At 50.4% G+C, this 26,967-nt stretch overlaps 4 protein-coding genes across 4 annotated transcripts in view; 2 read left to right on the forward strand and 2 right to left on the reverse strand.

The window, feature by feature from the left end:
- LOC125695201 (JNK1/MAPK8 associated membrane protein) lies at nt 1-4,347 on the reverse strand. Its single transcript, XM_048949371.1, has 7 exons — nt 4,239-4,347; nt 4,066-4,157; nt 3,502-3,656; nt 2,467-2,673; nt 1,646-1,827; nt 849-925; nt 1-562 (listed from the first exon to the last, which is right to left on the reverse strand). The coding sequence occupies exons 1-7, from the start codon at nt 4,249-4,251 to the stop codon at nt 344-346; spliced, it is 945 nt and encodes a 314-aa protein (XP_048805328.1). The 5' UTR covers nt 4,252-4,347; the 3' UTR covers nt 1-343.
- An 85-nt stretch (nt 4,348-4,432) lies between these two features.
- L3HYPDH (trans-L-3-hydroxyproline dehydratase) lies at nt 4,433-6,632 on the forward strand. The gene is made up of 5 exons (XM_048948212.1): nt 4,433-5,018; nt 5,234-5,403; nt 5,542-5,664; nt 5,976-6,117; nt 6,250-6,632. Exons 1-5 carry the CDS (start codon nt 4,478-4,480, stop codon nt 6,369-6,371), a joined length of 1,098 nt encoding a protein of 365 aa, XP_048804169.1. The 5' UTR covers nt 4,433-4,477; the 3' UTR covers nt 6,372-6,632.
- Nucleotides 6,633-7,427: 795 nt separating this feature from the next.
- On the forward strand, nt 7,428-10,025 carry GPR135 (G protein-coupled receptor 135). Its single transcript, XM_048948341.1, has one exon. It carries the CDS (start codon nt 7,447-7,449, stop codon nt 8,710-8,712), a length of 1,266 nt encoding a protein of 421 aa, XP_048804298.1. The 5' UTR covers nt 7,428-7,446; the 3' UTR covers nt 8,713-10,025.
- A 2,804-nt stretch (nt 10,026-12,829) lies between these two features.
- DAAM1 (dishevelled associated activator of morphogenesis 1) overlaps nt 12,830-26,967 on the reverse strand; it is an 81,819-nt gene continuing 67,681 nt past the window's right edge. The window contains 9 exon segments of the mRNA XM_048948486.1: nt 12,830-15,006; nt 15,458-15,628; nt 18,017-18,148; nt 18,753-18,813; nt 20,818-20,925; nt 21,516-21,684; nt 21,842-21,930; nt 23,640-23,746; nt 24,478-24,562. Coding sequence (XP_048804443.1) covers nt 14,797-15,006; nt 15,458-15,628; nt 18,017-18,148; nt 18,753-18,813; nt 20,818-20,925; nt 21,516-21,684; nt 21,842-21,930; nt 23,640-23,746; nt 24,478-24,562 — 1,132 coding nt within the window. The 3' untranslated portion in view covers nt 12,830-14,796.

Here is a 26,967-nt window from a genome sequence, read left to right on the forward strand (position 1 = left end):
AATACACTGAAATTTTATTCCGAAGGCTGTCTTGTTTTATTCAAAGACCACCTAAAATATTACATTAGTAAATAAACAATACAAGCAAAATACTGTACAAGAAAGTGTCTGAAGCTTTTATGGAGATTCAGGATGATAAATACAGACAATTCCCTTCATGTATACTAGATGCTGTCTTCTTCATAGAAGCAAAGGTTTTTACTACAGTCTTGTTCAGAAATGTTTCACCTGTAAGCCCTGTACACAGATAACTTCTTTTAAAACAGAAGCTTTCAAATGCATAACAAGCACTCAACCTGTTTAATGCAGATCCTTGGGACAGCACTGTTGGCACAAAATCCTTCTAATGTCCATTTCCACCTTCTGAGAGTATGCGGGATGGCTCAGTGTACTTTGCTGTCATCAAGTAGAAGATGGCAGGTGCAGGAACCAAGGCAAGCAGTGGGAGATCCTGCTCAAGCTTGTCCAATTTGGGAATGGAGATGATTCCATAGGCATGAAGCAACCAGTGGCTGAAGAGGACAACAAGCCTTTTCTTCCTGACAAGAAGATCCCTGAAAGACTGGCAAAATGCAGATAATATTCTGTTAGCATGATGCACCTGGTATTTAAGACACATCACAGGTCACACACAGACACTGCAGAGGCCTTGTGGATTTAAGGCCTTCCAGCACACAGCAGTTTCTCAGTACACCACAAGAGGGAACTCTCATAGTAACCTCTTCCAGCTCAGAGAAGTCAAAGGAAGAAGCTTGTAACACACTGCTGAGAAAAATCCAAGAGGCAGTAGCCTTTAATCCTTCAAGCATTTTATGATGAGTTTCAATATAGAAAACAAGTTTACCTACCTCCACTTCCGAAGCAGACAAGTACACAGCCAACGTAACCAGAGACAACACCAGTATGATGTATGGAAAGGCATAGTCTAAAGGCAAGCAGTAACCAGTTCGTTAGTAGGAAAAAATGCAATGTTATACATTTCAGCAGAGATTCCTCCACATTACCAAGGGGTGCTCACCTACTACCCTCACATCCAATGCCTACAGCAATAGAGATCAGCCATGCACAACTATTCGGTGCTTCCTCCTAAGGTTTTCAAATTACTGAGGAGAGGAGAGGAATGGGGAGAGGAGGAGAGGGGAGGAGATGCAGTGTCAAATGCAGCAGACACTAAGATTTCTAGGTGAAGTTACTGTACACATAAATCACTAACTGGGAAAGGAAGGTAAAGAGAAAAGCAGTCAGGCTAAGTGGAGATTCTGTTACACCATCCCCTCCTTGTGAGAAGGGTGCTTGGAGCTAAACCAACGTGGAGCTGAGCACCACAAACTTAATTACACTTAAATCCAATTCTGAAATCAGCTGTGCCCTCACTCCAAATGAATTTCTCTCACACCCCACTCTATGCCTGTTTTGTACCTGCTTTGGTAAAGGGACAGCATCTAGCAGCACAGGCAGAAGGCAAACCAGTTTTGGGCTACCAACAAGGAACTCGTTCACGTGACACTTCTCATAGACAACAAAGACCTTCAGCAATATCCTCATGTGTGAAGCAAAAACTATTGTGTTCCTCCCCTCTCTGCCATGCATCATTTGTCAGTGTGCTTACTGGTAGGTTTCTTAGTGTTAACAGGAGACAACTCACAGAGCAGGCCTCCTCCAACTGCCTGGAGCACGGTGAGGACTGGGAAGAAGTAAAGTGCCGCGTAAATGCTTTTAAATCGATCAGACTTTCCTAAGCCACAGGCAATCTTCTTAACCAGGAAAGGTCGAAGTAGCATCATTAGCACAAGGCAGAAGGCATAATATATAAACACAATCGTGTACCTGCAAATAAGAGAGGAATTCCTTAAAACATGCAATCTTGTTTGTCCTGCTGACTCAACGGAGAACAAGGTTTGGTGTCAGCTGTAATGCACAGCTGTCAGGAGGGGGATATAGAGACACAGAACAATGGAGTGACTTTTCCTACAGAAAATGGTCAACATCCAGCAAATGGGAATAAAATGGAAGTCTTACATGTTTCATAGAGGAATATCCTAGAATATGCCACCTTCTTAGTGATTCTGTCCTGCTTTGCAGGGAGGTTTGACTCAATGATCTCCAGAGGTCTCTTCGAACTCCTAAAATTCTGTGATTCTGTGATTCTTTGGTGGCAAGAAGGAAGCTGATCACAAAATACTCTCTGGAATACTCCTCTGTCAAGTTTCCCCACTGCATGCTGAGGATGCAGCAAGAGGAAAACACAGGAACAGAGACTCTATCCTCACCAATTCAGAAAAAGTCATTAGGTGTTACATGTTTGACACAAAGAACAGCTCAGAACATGAAAAGACTTGAGGGGATTTGATACCCACGTGTCCAAGGTATACAGGAACATGTTCTACAGCTTTGAGGAGAGGCACTGACAGAAACAAACGTACAAAAGGAAGTGACAGCTCTGAGTACAGAAGCATTTATACTCACAGGGGATAGACTGCTTCATGAGTGCAGTGCACTGTAGTGATGTAATCAGGACTTGGGTTGTAGAGCATCGTATACCAGTCTGAAAGCTTCTTCACCTTGCAGGAACGGATGTGCAGAGAGCCAGCAGGATCACTCACTAGCAGAGTAACAATTGCTGCAATGCTGCACTCAAACAAGGCAGTGATGTGCTGCAACAGTGCACTGGAACTGCAGAAGAGGAAGACATTTACTACTGCTGTGTGGCCACAAAAGTAAATCTAAATGCTGACTGTGAAGCATAAGTCCAAAGAGGACAAAACCTACAGTTATGATTCACTGTGACCAAGGACAGGACAAAGTATGTATGAATATATATATTCATACAAAGTATGTATGTATGTATGAATAAATAAATAAAAAACATTCAGTATTTTAAGCTGAATGTGAAAACTCATTTTCCATATCTTGGATGCCTTTGTATGTAAAGTAACTGGAAACCCTTCCAGCTTCTAAAATGAACTCTTACTTCAATATGGGCAGAATAAAATAGTATCACAAGAAGCATTCTTCTAGGTATGCAACCTGATGCAGGAATGCTGCAAGAGTTGCCTTCCAGGAAGGCACAGGCAGTTGCTTCCAATTGGAAGCATAAAAAGCAAATATCCATGGTCAAAATAAATCACTGCTTTCCTCACTGCGTCCAATACTTCACAAAGCTGAACTACTTCCTGCTGGAACAGCACAGCTTCTTTGTGCTCAGCTCTGAGACGCTCACAAGTAAATACAGGCACAGGCACAAAAACCCCATCAGGGGAGGACTAACAGTGCTCACATTGCTGCCATTTCAAAGAAAGCAGGAGTGATAACAGCGCATCTGAGAGCTGAGACAGGCGAGAAGGATCCAGGTCTCTCTCAGAAATAAAAACCCCATCCAACTGCCCTGCGCTACTGCATTGGCTCAACCAGCAGGTGCTCTGCAGGGCTGCTCAGTCCATTATGCTCATGGTTACAAGATTTTCTTTTTAAGTAACACAACTGAAGGAAGGGTACACTGACCTCTTTTTGCCCGAATACCACTCAATAAAGAACCAGTGCAGAACGAGGGGCAGCATGGCCATGAAGCCCAAGTACAGCCAGTCATAGCGGTCCGGAGATCCCACACACTCCCGACAGATTTTGTTGTCGTCAGTTCGTTGCCCTCTGGGGCACACCTACAGAAAGCATGTGATGAATTGACAGAGCCACTGTGCTCCACTAGGAACCCTTCACAAACCATTCGGGCTGTTCAGCCTGGAGAAGAGAAGGCTCCAGGGAGACCCAATAGTGGCCCTTCAGTATCTAAAGGGAGGAGGTAAGAAAGAAGGGCACAGATTCTTCAGCAGGGCCTGCTGTGCTAGGACAAGGGGAAATGGTTTTAAATCAGAAGAAGTGAGATTTAGACAGTATATAAGGAGAAAAACACCAAGTATTAACAGGACAGAAAGTTTATCATATTTTTAAAGAGAAAAGACAGCAACCTCAGCAATCTGTCAGCTGGCACTCGCTGTGCTCTTCCCATTCCTCACTTCTGGATGCACGAGAGCACGGCCAGCGCGGAGCCAGCCGCCCCGCAGGACTTACCCCACAGTCCCCGTAGACCTCCACGGAGCCGTTGACGGCCAGGACGATCCTGCCGCAGTACAGCCCCAGGCAGGCGGGCTGGATGTCAACAGCTGCGGGGAGAGGGCAACCCCATTACCGCGGCGCTCCGGCCCGACCCCACCGCTGTGCCCGACCCCGGCCCCGCGGCCTACCGGAGCGGATCATCCCGGTATCCAGGCAACACAGCCCCCCGCCGCAGCGAGCCACTTCCGCTTATATCACTTCCGCTTCCGCACAAGCCTCGCCTCCATTGGGCGGGGCGCTCCGCCTGGTGGGCGGGGCTTGGCGTCCACGGGCGCGGCTACACGCAGGGGGCGGGGTGCTCCTCCCGGTGGGCGTGGCCTGAAGGGGGCGCGTTCCGCTCTGTCCCCGCCGTTCCAGGACGCGGGAGATGGCGGCGGCTGCGGCAGCTGGTTGCGGTGACGGCGAGGGCCGGCGGCTGCCGCCCCGCTCGCTCGCAGAACCGACGCTGCACACCGTGGAGATGCACACGGGCGGCGAACCGTTGCGGGTCATCCCGCGGTTGGAAGCGATGGAAGAAGCGGCGGCGGCCGGGATGTCGCTGCTGGCGCTGCGGCGGCACATGGCGGCCACGCAGGATCACGTGCGGCGGGCGCTGATGCACGAGCCGCGGGGCCACGGCGGCATGTACGGGGCCGTGGTGGTGCGCGGCGGGGCGGCCGCCGACGGTGCCGACCTGGCGGTGATCTTCCTGCACGGCTCCGGCTACAGCGCCATGTGCGGCCATGCCGTGCTGGCCCTCGGCCGCTTCGCCCTCGACTTCGGGTTGGTGGCAGCCCCGCAGCGCCCAGAGACCGCCGTGCGCCTGCGCTGCCCCTGCGGCCCCGTCACCGCCTTCGTGCCCTGGGATGGGTGTCACAGCGGTAACCCCGTCCGCTTCCACAGTGTGCCCGCCTTCGCCGCTGCCACCGGTGGGGCCCGAGCTGGTGGTACCGCGTTCTGTGGGGGCTGGGGGGATGTGCCGGGGTGCCGTGCAGAGCTCTCCCCAGTTCCTGTATCTCTCAGGACAGGGATATGGCATGAAGCATCGGGTGCCCTGTTGGGTATGGGAGTGCTCGTGGAGCTCACGGCTTCTGTCAGCTCGGTACTGTGACCCCTCCTCACCACCCTCTCTTTCCCCACTCAGACGTGGCCATCGATGTCCCAGGTCGTGGCAGGGTGGTGGTTGACATCAGCTACGGTGGCACTTTCTATGCCTTTCTCAGCGCGGAGCAGCTGGGCCTCGACGTGTGCTCCTCAAAGACCAGAGACCTCGTTAGCGCAGCCAGCGCGGTGACGGAGGCAGTGAAGGAGCAGGTATGGCCCCGTGCCTTCCCTTCAGGGTAGCGGCGACTGAGGCCCTTTATCACCCACAGCGCTCAGATCCACAGGCTGAACGTACTGCTGACGGCCCAAGTGCTGTACCTGTCCTGAACCCTTTGTGTGCTCTCCCAGTTCAAGCTGCATCACCCTGAGAGTGAAGACCTGGCTTTCATCTATGGCACCATTCTGACAGATGGGAAGGATGCCTTCAGCGAGGAGCCCACCACCAACATCTGTGTGTTTGCAGATGAACAGGTACAGAACAGCCTGTTCTGCAATCACACAATGTCCTGAGTTGGAGGAGACCCATAAGGAACATTGAGTCTAAGCAGGAGCCAGACCACCTTTTTCCTTTCATATCTAAAACCTGTTTATATGCTGGGCTTGATCTTACAGGTCTTTTCCAACCGAAATGATTCCATGATTCTACTTTTATCTTTCCACTTGTGATGTATCCTGATGCTGTCCAAACCTCTGGGCTAGGGGCACTTCTCCCATGCAGGGAGAATGTTCATTTCTGTTTAAAACCAGAACACGTGCTGGCTCATGTTCTCTTCTGACTGTAGGTGGACCGAAGCCCAACAGGCTCTGGCGTGACAGCTCGCATTGCCCTGCAGTACCATAAGGGACTCATCCAGCTGAACCAGAGCAGGACCTTTCGGAGCAGCACCACAGGGTCCTTGTTCACAGGGAAGGCAGTGAAGGCAAGTGGAGCTTCACTCTGTTGAGTGCTGGGGAAGTGTTCTTGCTTTCCCACAAGCCTCATGCATCGCTTGTTGTGGCTGGGGTGTGGAGAATGTCCTGTCAGCTCTTTGCTGATCCAAACCCCTCTGCAGGAAGCCAGGTTCGGGGACTACAACGCCGTTGTGGTGGAAGTCTCAGGGGAAGCCTTTTATACCGGCACGGCCACCTTCACTGTGGAAGAGGAGGACCCGCTGAAGCACGGGTTCTCCTTCAAGTGACCCGAGGCACTGCACTGTCTCAGTCACTGATGCTCCTCCTGCCCGTGCACTGCTCTGCTTCTCCCTGTGGCCCGGCGCAGTGTGCAGAGCAGCAGGACCGACCTTGGCTGCTGCCATAACAGCTACTGCTGTCCTTGAGGATGACAGGTGTTCCTCTGCAGTGCTTGCTGGGACCTTGCTTAGGAGATCTGTCTTCAAATTTCTGTGCCTTACTTACATTTTCAGATTATTCAGATTCCTATTAAATGCCAGCTGAAAACACTGCTGTCCTCTTGTTTTCACCGCCCAGGTGCTGTTGCATGTCTTCATCACGCTGCTTCCCAAACCCTCCTCTCTTGCTTCTCTCAGAACATGGGCTAACTTTGGGTTAACTTTCAGCAGCAGTAACCGAACTGGAAAGTTGGAACCGCTCTGACCTTTGAATGCAAACTCATTTACTTGTGATTCTGCTCAAGCAGCAGTGCGGAGCTCAGGGCCTGCGGTTTCCCCTCTGCCTCTGGGCAAAATGGCATTCAGTTATTGGGGGCACTCGTGAGAATTTGCCTTGTGAAAGTGTTTTGAGAGCGCTTAGCTCTGGGTGCTTCTTGGAGGGAGCAAAGTGGGAGGAAGAGAAGTTCCTGCAGAATCGGCCAGGGTCCAGTTTAACGGGATCTTCTGTGACAGTACGGGGGAAATGGCTTCCCACTAAAAAGGAGTGGTTTAGACTGGATAAAAGGAAAAGATTTTTTACAGTAAGGGTCGGTGAGGAGATGGGGACACGAGGTGGTGGGGATGTGAGGGGACGGGGGAAGGAGGCTGTGCTGGTGGAGGAGAGAGGAGATGCAAGGAAAGAGCCGTGAGGATCTGCGAGGGGATGGGGGCTGTGAGAACGGGGCTGTGAGGGAGGGGAGGTCCGCGAGCAGAAAGGCGACAAGCGGAGGCCGCGCACAGGCGCCGAGGGGCACCGCGCCGCGGCTGTTCCCGCCCCGGGTGGCCGCGCGGGCGGCGGGGCGGTTCCCCGGGCGACGGCGGCGGGGCGACGTCAGCGGCGGCAGCGCGGGGAGGGCGCAGCGCGGGCCGGGCCGTAGGGCTGCGCATGGAGCCGGCGGCGGCCGTGCCGGGAAATCTCTCCGGCGGCGGCGGCGGCAACGAGAGCGGTGCGGCGGCGGCGGCGACGGGGCCGGGCTGGTCGGCGGCGGCTCTGGCTTCGCAGGCGCTGGCTCTGCTGCTCATCTTCGCCCTGTCGGCGCTGGGCAACGGCGCGGTGGTGCTGGTGATCGCCCGGCACCGGCAGCTCCGCACGGTCACCAACGCCTTCGTGCTGTCGCTGTCGCTGTCGGAGCTGCTGGGCGCGCTGCTCTGCGTGCCCCTCGCCTTCCTCAGCCTGCTGGGCCGCCCGCCCGGCGCGTGGCTCTTCGGCCATCGCCTGTGCCTGGCCAGCGCCGCGCTGCACGCCGGGCTGGGCATCGCCGCCACCCTCACCATGGCCCTGCTCTCCTTCGACCGCTACTGCGCCATCGTCCGCCAGCCCCGCCGCAAGATGGGCCGCCGCCGCGCCGCGCAACTGCTGGCCGCCGTCTGGCTGGCGGCGCTGGGCCTGGCCGGGCCGTGGTACGGGCTGGCGGGCGAAGGGCGGCGGGAAGCCCGGCACGGCGCGTACCGCTGCGTCTACGTGCTGCCGTGGGGCTCGTCGCGGCTGGGCCCGCCTTACGGCGCGGCGCTCATCGTGCTCTGCTACCTGCTGCCCTTCGCCCTCATGTGCTTCTGCCACTACAACATCTGCCGGGCAGTGCGGCTGGCCGAGAGCCGCGTGAGGCCCCTGGCCACCTACGGGAACCTGCTGCGTGCCTACGGGGAGATGCGCACGGCCACCACCGTCCTCATCATGATCGTCTCCATCATCTGCTGCTGGGGGCCTTACTGCATTCTGGGGCTGGCAGCTGCCGCCGGCCACCTGCCCTTCTCGCCCACCATGGACGCGGTGGCCAGCGGAATGGCCTGGGCCAACGGGGCCATCAACCCGCTCATCTACGCTGCCCGCAACCCCAACATCTCCGTGCTGCTGCGACGCAGCCGCGAGGGTGGCTACAGGACTAGGAACAACGTGGCCGCCTACCTCTCGGCCACGGGCCGCCGGCCAGAGCCCCGCAATCGGGCCGAGCGCGTGCGGGAGCGCTACGTCAACCGGCACGGCGGGCCTCCGGGGAGCGCCCCGTCCTCATCTGGTCCGGCGAATGGAGGAGAGGTGGCCATGTGGGCCTGCAAGAACCCAGCCGTGCTCTTCTGTCGGGATGGGCAGCCTGACGCCGTCTCTGAGGCTGCTTTGCAGGGCAGAGTAGACGCCGTCAACACCAGCCTGTGATGGCGTTGAGGGCTGGGATAGTGGCATCGGGCCCTGGGGCTGTCTCCATGAGGAACCGGCAGTAGCCACGGATCTCTTGGAAATCAGGGAGATGGGCCTGCACGAGCCATAGTGTGATTTCTTCTCCATCATGCAAGCTCTGATTTGGCAGTCTGCTCTGCGAGCAGAGAGAGATGCCATGGAAAGGATGCGCCCCTTTCATCAGGCTTGGTGCAGTGGTGATGGCCGCTGAGCATCAAGAGTTTGACCACATGAGCGATTGCTCCAGTCCTGCAGAAAGCGCCCAACTGGAGCTGCGGGGCAAACACACAAACAGCCTGAGACTGTGTGAGCTGTTTGCTAAGTGCCAACGCAGCCACCGAGAGCTGAGCACTGGCAGCTGGAGCACGCTCAGAGAACACCACACTGTGAAAACTGCATCATGGCAGGAAAATGTTGCTTTAACCCATTGTATGTGGCAGTGCAGAATGTCGTAGGGTATGGGACAGGCTAGAGAGTGGTTTGTGAAAATGATTATTTAAATTTCTAAGTGAAACAAAGCAGTGATTGTTGTGACAGATGCCTGCGGAGAAGGAAGATGCGTGGCACTGGGAGGGAGGAAAAAGATGTCAGAATTTCAGCAGCCTTTTATTTATGGGTACAGTCTATATAAAATACTGTGAGTGTGGGAAACTGAGAGCTCTGCAGGCAGAGGAAAAGGAGTGGGTGTAGTGTATTGTACTACATGGGCACAAGGTGTACTCTGCGCTCGGCAGATGTGCCTCACATCTCCAATGATTTAACTGTGCTTAGAGAAGCCATGCGAGAGTGGTGAGTGTCTGAAAGGAGAGGCACAGCAGTGCCATGTGTGCTTGCTGTGCTTAAGCATGTGAAGATGTGCACATGCAGAGAACAGATAGCGTTGTATCTGTGGCAAGAATCTGTTACTGAATGTGATATTCAAAAACTAGCTCTGTTTGCTTGCCACTGGAAAAAATGAAGGCAACACCAGGAAATGGAAGTGCTGTTGCAAAGTGCAAATTCATATGAGTTTATCTGTATATTTTTGCCCACAGGCTCAGAGTCCTAACGCCTTAATCAGTATTCAAACTCAGAGATTGTCTTAAATTAAATGTGAGAGGCAGGCAGTATTTTTCTTGTGCAGTCTTCAGAAATGTAATGCTGCTGTTCTACGGCTTTTTCTCCTGGTTGTGACTCAAGTGAACGTACCGTCATTATTTTGCAATGAGACAAGAAATAAATTATCTTTTATGCAGGAGATGATAGCGTCTCAGCCTGGCATTATTCTCAGTACAGCCTTCAGAAGGGAACTTCTGTAAAAAAAATTGCCATGGAATGGTCACAGAGACCTGAACATTGTGAAGCTGGGCGTTGCGAAGTCAGTGGTTGGACAAGATGATTGTAGCAGCCTTTCCCTGCCTTTATGATTCTATCAGTCTGTCATTCTATGAAGCGTGACCTGACTGTGAAATTTGAATGCAGCCATTTTTCATGCTGTAAGAATTACTGTAATTCTGTGATGCTCCTGAAGTCCATGAGGAAAAGATTGTGACCCTTGGATAGAATCATACAATCGTTTGAGCTGGAAGGGACCCTTATAGGCCATCAGGAAATCTGTCCCCACTCCATAGTCATCAACCTTAGGTGTCATTCAGTGTTACGGCTGCACTGATGTCACTGGTAAAAGCCCTGCAAAAGGTGGTCCCAGCCACCTCCCCAGCCTCTTCCAGCACCCGATTTCCACTTGTTTTTAACAAGTACTTGCAAGTAGCTGAGCATTAAGAATGCAGAGCTGAATGGGGGCAGCTGGCTGTGCTCTTTGAGCTTCCCAAACAGCCCTCTTCTGTTAAACACTAACTTGGCGTGCAGCAAGGGAAGATTCTTGTCCAGACCCTTTCTGCAATGAACCTGCTGCAGCTCAGTTAGAGCAGGACCTGCTCTGTGCCAGCCACTCAACTACATGTCTCTAAATGCCCCCTTTTTCAAAGTGTGCTTTACAAAACACAAATAAAGGGCGAAGAGTCTTAAACCACAAGCAGCAGAGAGCAAGAGAAACACAGAAGGCACACGCCAAGCTTGCAGGCTGCCTGCCAGAGCGTGCTGCTGGCTCCCAGCTGTGCTGTGGGTCGCTGCCTCTCAGCAGCGCTGCAGTGGAAGCTCTCAGCAGCGCTCAGATCCCCCTTTGCTGGGCTGAAGCGAGGGGATCTGGCCATGTGCAGTCCCTGCATGGTCGTGCTCTAAGAGAGCCATGCTATTTGGCAATGCTGTACGAGCTGCTGATACAGCTTCTGAGTTACTTCTTAGAAGGGAAGCACTAAGTCTGTAGGAGTGAGGAGTGTTTCTGAAGTATTGTTCCAGATAGAGTCTGGCAGTTTTGCTATATCACATTCATTTAAGTCATTACCTTCATCCCTCCCTAATGCCCAAGTGAAGGCTTGGTTCAAAGTGACTGCTTTGTGTACAATTTACAAACTACAAATTATTCATTTCCAAGTGGCAGCCTGATGGGATCCAGTAGTTGACAGCAAGATGCAACATCTCCACTTCTTTCACACTGGTGTTAGTGTGTGGCTCCAGCAGATGCCAGCAGAGATCTGAGCAGCTAGTACAGCCCTTCTGCTAACAAGCAGCAGAAAAGCTTCTGCTCATGAGATCATGAGATCAAGAGCTCCGCCTGGCACTGGACTCCTCCAGGCATTGGCAGAAACCCACAAAACATTGGGGAGCGACTGCCAAATACTGAGGATACTAAATTTTACAATCCTGCTGCTTTTATAAACCATAGGAAAGCAGGGAGCTGCAGCCAGCTGCACCCAGACATGCTGTGACAAAGTGTGACTCTGGGGAGGTCATTTGGGGAGATGATGCTCAGCTTGCTGAGTGCAGGACAGGAGGGGAATGTCCAGCACTGTGGGCATATTCCTGTTTCTTAGAAGGGCTGGAGCAAGCCTTGGTTAAGGCAGCAGGGTGAGAATCATAGAACCATAAAGGTTGGAAAAGACCACTAAGCATCCATCCAGTCTGTCAACCCATCACCCATGCCCTCTAACCATGTCCCACCACTGCTCCTGCACACAGGGAGCTGCCTGTGCTATGAGAAGCAGAACCCTCAGCTCAGTCCTACAGGTTTTAAAACCCCTCAGTGTGATGGGCATGCACAAAAGCACTTGGTAGATTTCTCTTAAATCCTTCCCCAGCCATTCCTGAACACCCAGGTGGAATTTGCTTACCTGACTCAGTGGAGGAAAAGCACTGGAGTAACCAGGTGGCATTTCTCTGTGGTCCCCAACACAGCCATGCACAGAATACATCACCTCTTGTGGCTGTTTGATTCCATGAAGATGGATAGAATTTAAATGATTCCTCTTCCACTACATCGGAAGAAATAAAGTGCACCATTTTTGACTCCAAGCCTAGAGGTTGCTGTACTTCTCAGCACAAGGCAGAAAGGTGCCCATGTAGCCCCCAAATCCCAAATATCCCATTTTCCTCCCCCAACAGCGGCTGCTGTGTGTGCTGCTTTGCACAATGACTCGTGGCTCTGTGCTGCACACTCACCGGAATCGCTTTTCTTTATTGCATGTTGCCATCTTAGAAAATGTACAGTCTCATGACATTACACAGCATTTCCTGCTAGCTACGACTAATAACATTCTTGTACCTAACACACTACCTTGGTCACTACGAAGCTAATAAAGTCCAAGACATATACTTCAGTTTACAAATTGTTACGGATTTTTTTTTCCCCTTTTTTGGCATTATTAAAAAAAAAAAAGAACAAACCAAACCAAACTGTCTTTAAAATACACACCCAAGAGAAAAGAGTGGCTACTTACACCAGCACCGATCTAAAAGTAGTTTTCGACAATGGCACATGGAATTACCTGCACGCAGCCTTTGCAGTTATTAATATAGACATCTTTTGTTCTTTTTTTTTTTTTGGGGGGGGGGAAAGAAAAACAAAGACATGGCAAAAATTCAGCCCAACCACAAGGCTGCCATAAAACCAAACAATAAAAACCAGGTCTGGGAAGGCAGGAGGGAATCTGTCAGGAAATGTGGCACTGGGGACCTGCAGGCGGCCGCCCCTTCCCATCCAACCGCCGTGCAGATCTGACACGAGCAACCATTCCTTAAACCATCAGAAGCCATAGGTTTCTATTTTCAACCTTTTTTATCTTTTTCTTTGTTGTTTTTTTTTCAATCCCACCCCCACAGTCCGTTCCCTCAATTTTATCAGCCCCGTTGTTTGCTTGTCTTTTTTTTGTTTTTCAGCCATAAATAAAAAATATAAACAGAGGCACTTTAGTTAAGGAACAGTATTATCATTACCTTTTTGTCTTTATTTCCCTCTCCTTCTGAAAGCAAAGTGCTCAACTCCACCTATGAACAGAACCTGCAGGTTGCACAGCTGCTTGGATACGAGGTGCTGGACTCTCATTTGGCGCTCACCTGCTTTATGCTACTTGGAAAGTCTTTTTTTTGTCTATTTTTTTTTGTCTTTTTTTTTTAATCTACAGTGCGTCCTAAGTTGCAATGAAGAAAAGAACAAAATGGTAAAACCACAGCTCTTGACGACTCCATTCAGAGTGATATTTCACAGCTTTCACACAGCACGCAGACCCGGCGGCCTTCAGGTGCTTAGAACCATATCTTTATACAAATCAGTTTCAACAGCACTTTTGCTATACAGTACGTTAACTGACATCCCACAGCCCATCTGCAATACCAATTAATCTGACCAAAAAGAAAAACAAAAAACAAAAAACAACCTTACTTCAAATAGCGTTCGTATGTAGTGCAACAGGGACAAACTCATCTCTCCACAGGAAAAAGAACAAACGAACAAACAAAAGATCACAAAAGTATCGGTGGTATCAAAAGGTTTCGTCTCGTTTCCTTAAAAAACATACCACAAATAAATAAGAGCAAAAAGTAACAGTCCTCTATATACTCAGCATAATTTAAGAATAGAAATGTTAATGCGTTTACTTTTTATTCTCCAATTTTTTAATTTTCTAAACCTTTAAATTATTACTCCCTGAGAGCTCTGAATTCTTTTTATTCTTTTTTTTTTTTCCTTTTTTTCTTTTTTTTCTTTTTTTTCTTTTTTTCTGAACCGACATTTTACAGGTAGTTCTGCTTACAGATTGGCAAGGACGTAGTAGAACAGCAAAGCGTTGCTAACAGACAGCACTTCGTGGCGTCGTTGCTTCTGCGTGCCCATTAAAAGAAAAAACAACAAACCCAAACCGGACCAGAAGGGGGGGTGCAGCTTTGGCCCTGGCCCCGCTGCACACCGAGTGACCTTCTGTCCTGACCGACATCTACGGAGGATACAGTTTGTCCCATTGAACAGAAAGCGAGAATAAAAATTACAACATGAAAGTTTATGCCCTTCGTCGCCTCCGAGAACCAACCCTTCCCGTCGCCTTGGGCCGGGAAGCGTTATAGAAGTATAAATACATCTGGGTGCCACGTGAGCAAGAAGAACACTCGGGTAAACTCTTCCCTTAGCAAGGCAAGAGGAAAAAAAGAGCATTTCCCAAAAACAACGGGAAGAAGAGCATCGCCAGGAGTGCTTGTGGCACCGAGCTTGGGGACCAGCACATAAGTGCAAGTCTGGGGAAAAACCAGGACAACGAAAAGAACGCATCAAGTTCAGTCCACTTGGTTTTCTCCTCTTTACTCTTTTGCGATCCAGCAAACAGCCCTGCGCAGCTCCTGGGGTCAGGAGAGTGATGCCGAGCAGCTCTCCGTCACCAACATGGATCATGTCTCTGTGCCCAAGTCGTCTCTTTCTTCAAGGACATGACATTGTGCTTGTGCATCGGGAGAGCCATTTGTCAAGGGGACGGAGGGCAGGGGATGAGCACCCACAGGACACACAGCTCCACCCGGCCCGGCCACGCTCATGGCACATACACACACGCTCACCCGTGGGAAGGAAGAATGTGCCACTGTTTCGCTTGGAATCACAAGGCAGTATAATGAAAACAAAATAAATCCTAGCCACTTCAAAAAAAGACCACTAACCGGGTTTGGAAACTCTCGGTTTTCGCCGTTGTCCTTCTGTTTCACTGCTCAGAAGTTAAGCTTGGTGATGGGCCGCTCACGGCCACTGTCGGCCAGCTGGTTGGCGATGCGCTTGCGGTTGCGCTTCAGCTTGGAGAGGTCCTTGTCAAAGACCTCACCTGAGCGCAGGGCTGAGACAAGGTCATCGAACTCACCGCCTTCCTCACCGCTCTCCTTCGCCTTCCTCGCCTTGCGCTCCCGTTCCCGCTGCTCCTTCAGCTGGTGGAGAGAAACATCGCACTGTCACGTAGGCACCCGTAGCCCCAAAGTGTGAACAACAGCAGCTTCCTACCCCTCACTGAGCAAGTGAGAGCTGGTCAGGGTTGCTTGACAGAACCACAGCCCTGGGAAGTGTTGGTCACCCACAGAGAGTCACCGCGAGGATGGGCATGGGGTGAGCAGCCTTTAGGGCTAGGGAGCCTCAGGGCATCTGCTGATGTAGCCAGAGAGCACCAGAAGAGCAAGGAAAGCAAAGCCCAACTCTTTTCCAGTGCAGTTATATATCAGTGTCTTAGATGTAAGATCTCACCAACCTTTAAGTGACTAGTTAAATAAGCAAGCAACAGTGAAAGATCTAATTTCAGGGGATCTAATTGCAGAAGCACCCTGACTGGCCTACATATGCTTCCTATGCCACCAGGTGTCCCCAGACCTGCCCTGGCCTGCTTACCTGGGCCTCCATGCGCGCCCGGCGCTCCTCCTCCTCCTTCCTTCTCCTCATGTTCTCGTTCTCCTGCTTGGCCTCCGTCACAGCCTGAAGGAACTGATCGAAGATGCCGAAGAACTCATCGGGCTGCATTTTGTCTGTGTCTTCTCCAAAGTGTTTCACAGCCTTGGAAAACTGGGAGAGAATCACAGAATTGTAGGGGTTGGAAGAAATCTCTAGAGATCATCCAGTCCAACCCCCTGCTAATGAAGGTTCCCTACAGTAGATTCCAGGGGAAAGCGTCCACATGAGCCTTGAACATCTTCAGAGGAGACTCCACAACCCACAAGCAATCTGAGCAGCCTCTTCAAGGACTCTGTCACCCTCTCAAAGTGAAAAAGTTTTTTGCCACATTCACGTGGAACTTTGTAGCCCTTTGGAGAGAGAGCAGACAGGAGGCTGTCAGGCTGTGGGGATACTGTGCTGGTGAGACCCCAACGGAAAGCCTTAGGCCTGATGGAGCAGTCGTGGCAGAGAACAGAGTTAACAGCAGGGCTTTGATTAGCCAGGCCTTGGCTTAAACATTGACATAAATCATCTGCCATCTGATTTTCTGAGCGTTAGCTGCCCTGTAAGCCTTCCAGGAGAGGTCCCATAGCCCCCTCTCCCAAAACACCCCACCAACCCTTTGCACCTCTGGTTCTGCTCAGCCTCCAGCTCGACTTCATTAACCAAGCAGTAGTAAAAACAAGGAAGCAAAATATTGTGGGACTGAAGACTGAAGACATAAAACTAATAGTAAACACGGCAGGGGAAGGGAAACTCGCACTTTTAAGTTTTCTTTGAAGTATTTTTGGGGTATTCTTTATCATTGCCACATGCTCTACTATTGAAACCAAATGTGTTGGTGAGACTTCTGAAAGATATTTCTGCCCAGGCTCAAGCACAGCACTGGGTAGGGAAATGGGAAGTTTTCCGGTCTTCTGTGCTATTTGCACACCATTAGTGTGAGTGAATCCAATAAGGCTGTAGCAAAGGTCAGGACAGGACACCCAGTCTCTGCTGATGGATCCTGGTCCCCAAAGAGACACAAGATTTACGAGTTGCTTTGATTTTGCTCTGTGGAGTGAGAGGAACATTTTTAAAGCCTGCCAATATGATTAAGTCTTATTTTCTGGGATGTCTCAGCCTCTTCAAAAGACATTTGGGGCACTTTTATTTCTCTGTTTATTTATGAGACTTAGCATTTCAGGATGCAGGGAAGGATCTGAAAGGTGCCACTGTATCAATCGAAAACACTGAGGTTATTCTCGTTGATTTTCATTAAGATGCTGATGTTTCTGCCACCTTTTAGGAGATTCAGGTGGGTGAAAAGGCTAAAAATGTTATCCCCACAGGGTATGAAGTTTATAAGATAATTATGTTTCTGCTTTCCTAGGAGAAAAGGTCACATGATTTGAACATGTGCTTAAAAATTGAAGAGCTTGTGCACTTTCCCCAGCCTATCCTATTCAATAACTATGGGAAGCATTTGCTTCAAAGTAGGCTTTAATGGCTTGTGAGGACTACAGTGAGAGCTCCTAAAGATGTGGGCACATCTGTCTGCACAGTCTGCACTCACTGCAGGCAAAATCTGCCTGACCAGTACTGACAGTTTCAAAGGTTTAGGCATAGCTTCAGGAGGACACTGGTCACTTGTAATACCCCAGCGCAGGTGGATGGACTGGAGGACATGGTCAGATTGACATTGGTATAACCAGGGAGAAGGAGGTGGTGGCACTTGGTAACTTCAGTGTTTGGACAGGTAGCTTATGCAATGGGATACGGATGGCACCTCTGTGTGTTTGATTCTGATCTGAACTATCTCCCTGCCAGTTCATTTAAGATGAAGGTCGAGTCAGAGAGGAGATACTGGAAGATAGTTCTGGCAAGATATAGAAACCAGCTATATGTGCCTTTGCTGGAAGAAGGGAAATAAAGGGTGCTTGGGTATCACAGATGTCAGTCAACAGCTGACTTGCTCAGGCTTAAGCCAGCCTGTTGGGAAGAGGACGGTAACACAAGAAATCAAGTGACTGTTGGTGGCTGCACAGCACTCATTAAGGCACTGCTCTGAGGAGACTGAGTCTTTTCAGCAGCATCTCTAAGCAGGTCTGAAGTTGGCTTCAATCTCATCCCCTCCTGATGGACACAACTCTACCAAGGCTAGCCCCTACCTTGCCCTTCCAACAAACAGACAGATACCATGTCTCATGTTTGTTGGCCTGACCTGTGATCCTGTGGCATGTTGGGTTATGGAGCAGGAATAAAGCCCTGGGGACAGACAGGGATGTGCCATTATCCACCCACCCACCCACACCCACTCTGAATAAACCACAAGGAGCAGTGCAGAGCCTTCCTCATGTCAGGGTCTTAGCAGGACACTCTCTCTACATCACATATGTGTGATCTCTTGGGAGATATCTGAGATGTCAGCACACATGGCGCATGCTCTGGGAAAGCTCTGGTTGTTCCTCCTCTGCTGGCTGGAGGAGGGGATGAAACACTGCCCAGATCAGATCTCAAGGGCATTGGTGACCTTACCAGTTCTTTTGCTTCTGCCAGAAGATCTTCAACATCTGAGAAGCTGAAGCTGGCTAGTGTGATGAACTGGCTGACAACAGACACAAACTTGTCTCCTGCTTGCTGAACTTGAGACTTCTGGAAGTCCAGCTCCTTTGGGAAAAACAAAAACAAAAACATAAATCTAGTCAGGCCCTGGCTGATGAGGGACACAAACATGATGGTCTCTGTCAGTGCTGCCAGGTGTGTGCCCATGTCAGTGTTGCACCCTCCTGCAATGCATGAGACCTTGGATTACCCCGTTATATGATATCGTGGCCACACTATGCTTTTGAAAACAAACCCTCTGGGAAAGATGCTGAAAGCAGCAATTAGCAAGACAGAGAGTTCTTAAGGATACCTCCACTTCTTCACCACTCCAGATGAGCTGCCCAACCTGAGCCCCTGTCCTCTGAGATCTTACAGCCAAGGAGACACCGCAGCACATTACAGGTCCTGCTCCATGGGCACTATGCTTAGCTTCTCCTGTTGTGTCAGATACAAACCATGCACGTGCCCAACCAACATGCGGTAGCTTCAGTGCCTCAACAGCCCTAGGAGGACAGGCACACGTACAGGACAGGAAAGGAAGAGCAGAAGATCTCCAGGAAATACAGTGAGGCAGCTTTTCTGGGAGTCCCTCGCCTCCATCCCCACAGAAGGATGCCCCCAGTGCTGGGAGCCAGGCTGGACTATATTTGATTTAAATAATACTTACAGTTTCCACCGCTCTCAGGCCGCTCCTCAGTGTGTTTATTTCTTTCTCCAGCTCAGTCATGCTGTTGGAAATAGCAGAATGTCAGTTTTCAACTTCTCCAGTACATTCTCCAGCTCTCCTACCAACACAACTGTGCTTTTCCACTGAACAGACCCCAGTGCTGCACACACTGCCTCCTGTTTGCAGGCTGGTTTGTGTTGAACAGCAAATCGTCCTGACAGCCCCTAAACAAAGGCGGCTGCCTATCTGAAAGCGGCTGCTGCTGCTTGCTTGAAAGCAGAGCACTTCTCTGTGCTTGTGATCAAAGGGAATGTGCTAAAAATCCCAGAGCAGGCAGCAGTGGGATGGAGGAAGGGGCACTCCTCATCCCTGTCCTTGCTGGCAGTAAGGTTGCTGACCTTGCCTGCTCCCGGGTCTCTGTATCAGCAGAAGGTAACTGTCCCACTGCACAGTGGACAATTTCTGGGGGGTGGTGAGTTCCACTCAAAGCATCCTTCCCACCCTACGGACTGGAGCAGCACTCCTTAACAGAAAAGCTTTCCTAAGAGGAGGCAACCCAAATATAGAGAAATAAAAATAAATGATCAGGGTTGGCGCTGAGGCTGTTTACACAAGGCTCGAGTCCCCAGTGCACCGAGATTGAGCACTTATGAGTTTCTTTCATAGAGCTGATGGAGAGCTTTCTCACAAAGACTCGATGACCACAGGCTTGATGCTTTTCCAGGGGTGCCTTTCCTATGTCATGGGGCAAGTGTTCCTGGCAGGTTTAAGTCTGGGAAAATGAAGTTCTGGGAGCCCCGTGCTCTAGCAGTTCATTAGTAGTGGTGGGGGTTGACAGAGGCGGCAATTTTCCTTCACAGCTGCAGGGCTGGGGGGAATTTAGGGTTTTCCAGGGATTTAGAAACTTTTTGGTTTTGCTCTACATTGGACTGAACCCAAACATTACATGTGGTGTCCAGTTTAGCATTGGACTGATAGGGAAAAAAGCTTCTCTGTAGACGCTTTCTTTCCCATACGTGTATCTGTACAACAGCTGCAGAGCATGAGAAAGAAGCCTGCAGGCAGCAGGCAGGGAGCGATGCCTGTATCACAGCAGCCACCCACTCAATGCCCAGGTGTTCAGCCCAACCCCTGCAACGGAAAATTATTTTGTGCTTTAAATGCGAGGATGCTCACCATACAAAATGCTTTGCACGTTCTTCTATAGGGAGTCCACCCTTAAGAGCACTGAAACTTAAGGAGACCTGCGTGTTCCACGTGTATTTGTTGTCTCATCTCTGAAAAGGGGCACTTTAAGGCCCTCTCTACGCCCACGGATTATTTAGGCGAATGCTCTCAGCCACACGAGTGCTGCTTGCAGAAATGCATAATCTCTGACTCCCTGTCACAGGCTCAGATCCCCACAGCAGCACAGCACGTAAGCTCCTGCTCAACTTTAAGACCAAAACAGAGCCCCATTGATTTCAGATGGACTTAAGTGCATACTTGAGGGCTTTACAGAGCAACAGCAGATTCCTCGTGTGCTTAACACTAAGCACGTGCTTAAAGTCTTTGCTGGATGGGGCCTCTCCAGATTGCAGCAGCCCACTGCATGAGCGTGCAGGGTCCCCATGAGCATTATAGGCATCAAAAGCTCCATGCTGGTGGCAGAAGGAGTGCTGGACCCAGAGGGCACCAAGCCCCTTGAGCCGGTGCCCCACACAGCAAAGCCTCCCCGCTGCACCCAGATAAAGAGCTGCCTTTTATCTGCAGCCACACCGCAACCGCTTCCTACCAGATTACTTGACGTACCATTAGAAATTAATTAAATGCTTCTGTGGTGAGATAACAGCAGGAAACGGCTGGGCTGCTGTAAGCAGCTCTCCTCCCTCGCAGCCAGAGGCTCACCTCCCTTTAGCTGCAGGGGCTGGGATTTAAAGCCACAAGGTGATGCTTGCTGCAGCACCGACTTTGTGCTTCTGTCCCCATGGGTGCAGGGCTATGGGGGTGCGATGCAGAAAGGCAGGCTGAAGCAAGAGGAGATGCAACCTCTCAGACCCACATCACCACCCTAATCCCTGCTTACTTGACTTTGGCTGCCTGCGGGATGTCTCGCAGCTCCTCATGCAGGCGGAGGACTTTGGGATATTTCTTTTCAACAATAGTGATGAGATAGTGCAGAAGAGTAATGTTCCTAGGAGAAAGGAACAGAGAGGTTAGTGTTGGTGCTGGTGAAATCCCAACCCTCATGGCTGTTTTGGGATCCATGCAACGACATGGCCCACTGTCTGGATCACAGAGCAGGGATCCACTGGAGGTGCCTGAATGCCATCACACCTTCCTCCTGCTGTTTGGCAAAGGCTGGGCTGGTTTGGGATCTGACCCAGCTCCTCTCTCTGCACACAAATTTCAGTGAGGGTGAGTGAACACCACGAGGGCTGCCTCTGCTTGGGGTGACGGCACAGGAATTCCCTGCCTAAAGATTCCTCCTCTGGCTTCTCAAAGGGGAAAAGAGCTCTTGGAGAATGATCCTCCACACCAGCCTTGACTGCCATTGAGTAGGCCAGAAAGGAAAGCCCTCATCCATTTCCGTGCTGACTGCAGCTCGGTTCCCTCTAAACCTTATGTGATCCAGGATGCTTGTGCCATGGGATGTGCCAGGCAGGAGGGATAGGATCACTATCACCCACCTGTGTGCTGGGAGCAGTGCTAACAGCCTCTCAATTCCTCCAGCAATGCTGGAGCCCATAGAAACTACCGAGGAAGAGGGCAGGGGATGCTCACTTGTCAATGCTGGACTTTGTGTCCGCGATCTTGTTCAGGCTGGAGATCTTAAACCCGAAGGCGTTTCCCCTCTGTCCTTTGTTCATGTAGTTCCCGAAGGCCAGGACCACCTCCAGCAGCTGCTGCAGGCTGCTGCTCTGGAGCACTGCCTTGGAGCCAGCACGGATGGCTGCAGGGAGAGAGGTGCAGGATGTCACCTGCAAGCCACAGCACCTGCACTGCATCAGTCCCCTGCCCTGCAGTGCTCTCATGGCCAGAATGCGGCCACCAGCTCCCTCCATCCCTGCCATCTCCACCAGAAGCAGTCAGCAGATGCTGTCACTTGCCTTCCACTTTGGGTTTGACTTCTGCAACTCTCTCTGCAAACTTCTTCTTGAAGTAGAGGGACTGCAGCCTTTGCTGATAATGGTTTATCCTGCCAGAAAAAAAAGAGAGGTGCAGGCTGAGCTTTGCTTGCTCCAGGCAGAGCTCTGCTGCCCAGCTGTTCACAGCCAGGCTTACAAAGCACGCCTGAGCCACAGTGATTAAAAAGTAATGACTGCATTTCCCCTGGAACCTATGTTGGTTGGGAAAAAAAATGACAACTGAAGCTACAGCCATCACTGGGCAGATCCTGATGGGCTCTTAATCCCATGTGTAAGCTATCCTAAACACAGCAGGTTGAACAAGTGCATTTTTACACTCTATTGCTATGAATAATCAGTTCATTTATGACCACTCCTGAGCAGAGATGTTGATGAGATCTGGGCTCCCAGCAGCTTTGCAGTGAGCTGTGCTGGAGGGAGACACATCAGCTACCAGTGCTAATGAGACCTGACCTTCAGATACTCCAAGTGACAGTGTCCCCCTGGACCTGGGCAGCACAGCCACCAATACATCTCAACCCAGCCCTTTACTGAGCAATTTAGGGGACGGCTGTGCCCATGTCAGTTGTGTTTAGGCTAAACAAGATCTCACTTGTATGCAAACAGCAGCCTGATTTGAGTCACTTGGACCAGGACCCATGGGAGATGTGCTCACAGCCAAGGCCACAGGGTAGGCTGATGTACTAATCAGAAGTGACAAAGACATCACACTTGGTTACAGACCACAGGACAAATTAAACAGCTATGCATGAAATCAAGGAAAATATTTGCATCAGCACATTGTGCTTCCAAAAGATGAAGGCATGGGAGCAACATTTTACCATGAGAAAGAAAGGTAACCTGCAAGAGGAAGACTAATTCCATCTTTCAGCCCCGAGGGCCTGTCCTGAACTTCACAGCTCTGTCCTGCCTGCCTTTGACACTCAGCAAGCCCACAGCGCATTGCTGTGGTGTTCGTTAGTGCATTTCTCAGGGAGAACAGGAGTGTTTCTATTTTTTAACTGCTGGAATAAAGTCGTATTGCAAAACTCTCTGACTTTTCAAACAAGTGACTTGCTCGAAGTCCACAGAGTACATAAGAAATTCCTCAGAGAAAATTTCAAAGAGCTCAATACTCAGTAGGAGTTAAATAACGAGCTTCAAGATTTTAAACCAGTACCCCTGAAGGATGTGCATGCAAAAGATAAGGTTGTTCGTCCCTCAAGACCTGTAAGGCATAAATGATTGCTGCCAGGATCAGGAAGAAATGACATTTCCTCTCTGTCTCTCATATTCTCAGGAGCCTTGGGGATGAGTCATTCCTGAAGGTGACGAGTGGAACTTATCTATACAGCGGGGCAAAATTTACATATATCAGTCTCCAGTATTCATTAGGATATATTAGTGCAAAGGGGAAAGGAGCCTTGCAATGGCACTGTTACCATTCAAGTGGCACTTCCCACCTGGACCATGATGCAGACGATGGGCCCTTCTGCACAGTTGTGCCAGACTGAGCTTTTCTTCCCCAGGTAAGAGGGGAAGTGTGTTGGGAGATGCTCAGATGAGACTCATCTCCCCATCCCCTGCTCTGTCTGCTGCTGCTTTCTGGGATGCACAGCCCTGACCTGGAGCATGCAGTATCATGAGTGATCCTTATGGATAGGAGCACCTTGCTTGCCCTCCCATCCATCTACCCACATGTTTCTTGATGTGAAAAACAGCAAACGGAGCATATTGCCCATCCAGGCTCCTTGACACCCCATGTAGTCCAATGGCCCACCTGCTCATTTCGAAGAGAAACCGGTCAGCCTTGGCCATGCGGTCCAGTTCATGCTTATGCTCTTCCAGCAGGTCAATGTCACCCTTTTCTGGAACAAACTTCAGGAGCTAAAGGGAAGCACATTTACAGACGTGAGATCCATGCACAGTTCTGAAGTTTTTCATGAACAAAGCAGTGATTTAGTCACTTCAATCTCCTGCCTTTTCAATCTGTATGGCGACCTCGGCGTACCTATGAAATAAGTGCATTCCAGCTGTCCCTTTGTCCTTCCTCCCTCTGCCACATCACATTGGCATCTCTTGCTTCTGCCCTGACACCACTCTGACTTTACAACAGATATGCTAGGTCTACATCAGGGCTTCCACATCAGATCTGCCAAACTAGATATAAGAGACTCTCACTGCAACTCCACATTACTGCAGGCACAAAGTTTGGACAGGTGAATAAAATGCTTCTAAAGGCATTCAGAGGGGGGTGAAAAGCTGAATTCCTTTTGTTTTTGAGGACTACACAAATGCTCAGAAAGCTTTTGAAAATAACCCCCATCAAGCACAACTGTCAATCTTTGGCCACCAAATGGCTCAGCATTGGGTTCCAGGGCAGACCCAGGTACCAGCACATAACACAGAGGCCATTCTGCCCTCTGTGCTGATGCTACAGCCTAGCAGCCTGCATTCCTGATTCTTCAACTACCCTTCAGATGATTCTCAATATGAAGCTGGCAAATAATTTGAGGCCCAACACGTGTCTCAGAGCGACAGTTTGATCCCAAAAAGCACGTGTGGCCTCATTCTAAGACATGATGCCAACCAGGAGGAGGGCAGGATGCATTGCCCACCTGCTCCAACATGTCTTTCGGGAGGTCCTCCTGCTCGTCCATCGTCAAAATGGCTCGTTTGATCTCCTCATTTGAGAGCTTCAGCCTAGGAGAAAGAGGGAAGAGGAGGATAAATTGCATCCATGCAATGGAACAGTTTGAAGAGTGCGTCCTCTGCTCCACCCCTCCCAACCTCTTTCACATGGAGTCTCCCTCTAGGAAGAAGGAGAAAGAAACCTAAAATCTGCAAGCTGAGGCAATAGAAGGACACCCACAGTTCCTCCTGAGCTGACCATTCATCAGTCACAGTTTAACAGATCTGCAACAATCTGCATGACCACTCCCTGCAAGGACTGGGATTGCAATATGCAATAATTGCACAGATATTTTTCTTCACGCTTTTGCAATGCAGTTGATTAAACAATCTCAGTGCAAAAGAAAGTGAGCCCCTTCTTCCTCCTGCCCTCTGCAGGAGCTCTGGGCCAAGCACTGCCATCACAGACCTGGCTATCTTCTGAGGCTCTATCCAAGCCCTTGGTAATTTTCCTTCATTTTCAGAGTGTTGCTGCTGTTTGCAAATTCTCACGCATACAGGACAAAAGAGATGCTTTCTGCAGCCTGATGGATATTCTCAATCAAGAGGTATGAGCAACAGGCATTAGGCATGGCCAGTTTTGGATGCCAGTCTTATACCCAGCTGCTGAACTGAGCGAGGATGCAGGAGGAGCAGAAGTTAAGAGTATATTTTCCATCCTGACATTACTTGGGTAGCAGACCAAGACCTTAGAGCCAGCTCATGGAACACAAAGCTAAACAGCAAAGATGCAGGACCCTTTAGGCTAGTGAGAGCTTGGCTTAGCTTGAAACCTTTTGTTCAAGACTGGAAATGAAGGGTTACCTTCACTGAGACATACATGTGGAAGAGCAGCGACAAGTAAACTTTCATTCCTTAAGAGCTCAGATTTCTCATCTTGGTCCTCCCTCCCCTCTTGCCACAGTATCCAGTACTTGAGGAAATCTCAATAGAGACGTTTGTTAACAGAGAAGTGAGTTAAAATCTCACCTGAACCAGGGAAGAAAGCACAAAGACTGTACTGAGCAGTGGCCAGGATAATTAGTAGGGTCGCAGCACAAGCAGAATAGATCCAGGATGATGGATCCCTGTGCTGCTTGCAGAGATAAGCAGCCATGTCCTGGAGACACCCTACCTGCCCCATAAGATCTGAAATAATGCAATCAGAAGGAGCAGGAGGTGATGGTCCCTCTGTATCCTCCATTGGTGAGGCTGTACCTCAAGTGCTCTGTTCAGTGTTGGGCCCCTCACTATAAGAAAGTCACTGAGGCCCTGGAATGTGTCCAGAGAAGGACAGTGAAGTTGTGAGGGGTCAGGAGCACAAGTCTTACAGTGAGCAGCTGAGGGAACTGGGATTGTTCTGTCTGAAGGAGGCTCTTCCGTCTTCACACCATCCCACCTGAAGGAGACTCTTCCATCTGAAGGAGGCTTATCACTCTTTACAACTCCCTGAAAGAAGGTGGTGGCAAGATGGGGTGGTGGCAAGATGGGGGTCAGCCTTTGCTCCCAGGTAACAGAGATAGTATGAGAGGTGATGGGCCTCAAGTTGCACCAGGGGATGTTCAGGTTGGATATCAGGAAACATTTCTTCTCAGAAAGAGTGGTGATGCACTGACATAGGCTGCCCAGGGAGGTGGTGGAGTCATCATCCCTGGAGGTGATCCAGAGCCATGGAGATGTGGCACTGAGGGATGCGGTCAGTGGGCCTGGTGGGGGTGGGCTGGGGTTGGATTTCAGCATCTTGGAGATCTTTTCCAGCCTGAATGATTCTATGATCCTATAAGATGGCAGTGGCCTGGAAGGACAAGACCTCTGATGCTGGGTATGAAGACTGCGCCCAAGCAGCCGTGCTAAGGCTAAGGCCACCACCAAGTGTCACATCAGCCCCCACCCAGGAAAAAATGACACCTGCTGGTTTGAGACACTTGGAGGTGGAAAATATGCTCCCAGGAGAAGGCAGCTGGTGGGCAGTTACCTCTCACACAGCACACACCTGAAGCTCCACTGTGACTGCCTCTGGGTGTGTGCTGAATGGCGAGCGTGCCTTTTTAAGCCCTGCTCATTAAAAGCAAACCCAGTAATAAAATAGAGACACACAATAAAAGGGCTGAACAAACTTTTCTCAGAAATCATCAAAACGCCATGCCAAGAACAAGAGGCTGCTTCAGGATCGGCAGAGAGCGATCACAGGGCGCCAGAAGAGAACAGCTTCTCAGACAATGTGATGGGAAAGGGGCCAGGGAAAGCTAGAAGCTTATCTATAACCACAATAATTATCATTGCTGGCAGCAGCTGTCGAACGCGAGCCGTCTGAGAGGAACGGGGTCACAGTGCTTGCTGTCACAGGGATTTAAGGCCAGCAGCTCGGCGATGCAAAGTGACAGCCTGCCGGCCTGGGCTTGCATGCGTGGCTTTTGTAGGGTATGGGGAAGGATGTA

This window comes from Lagopus muta, chromosome 6, assembly GCF_023343835.1.
Source record: "Lagopus muta isolate bLagMut1 chromosome 6, bLagMut1 primary, whole genome shotgun sequence".
In the NCBI taxonomy this organism is placed as follows: domain Eukaryota; kingdom Metazoa; phylum Chordata; class Aves; order Galliformes; family Phasianidae; genus Lagopus; species Lagopus muta.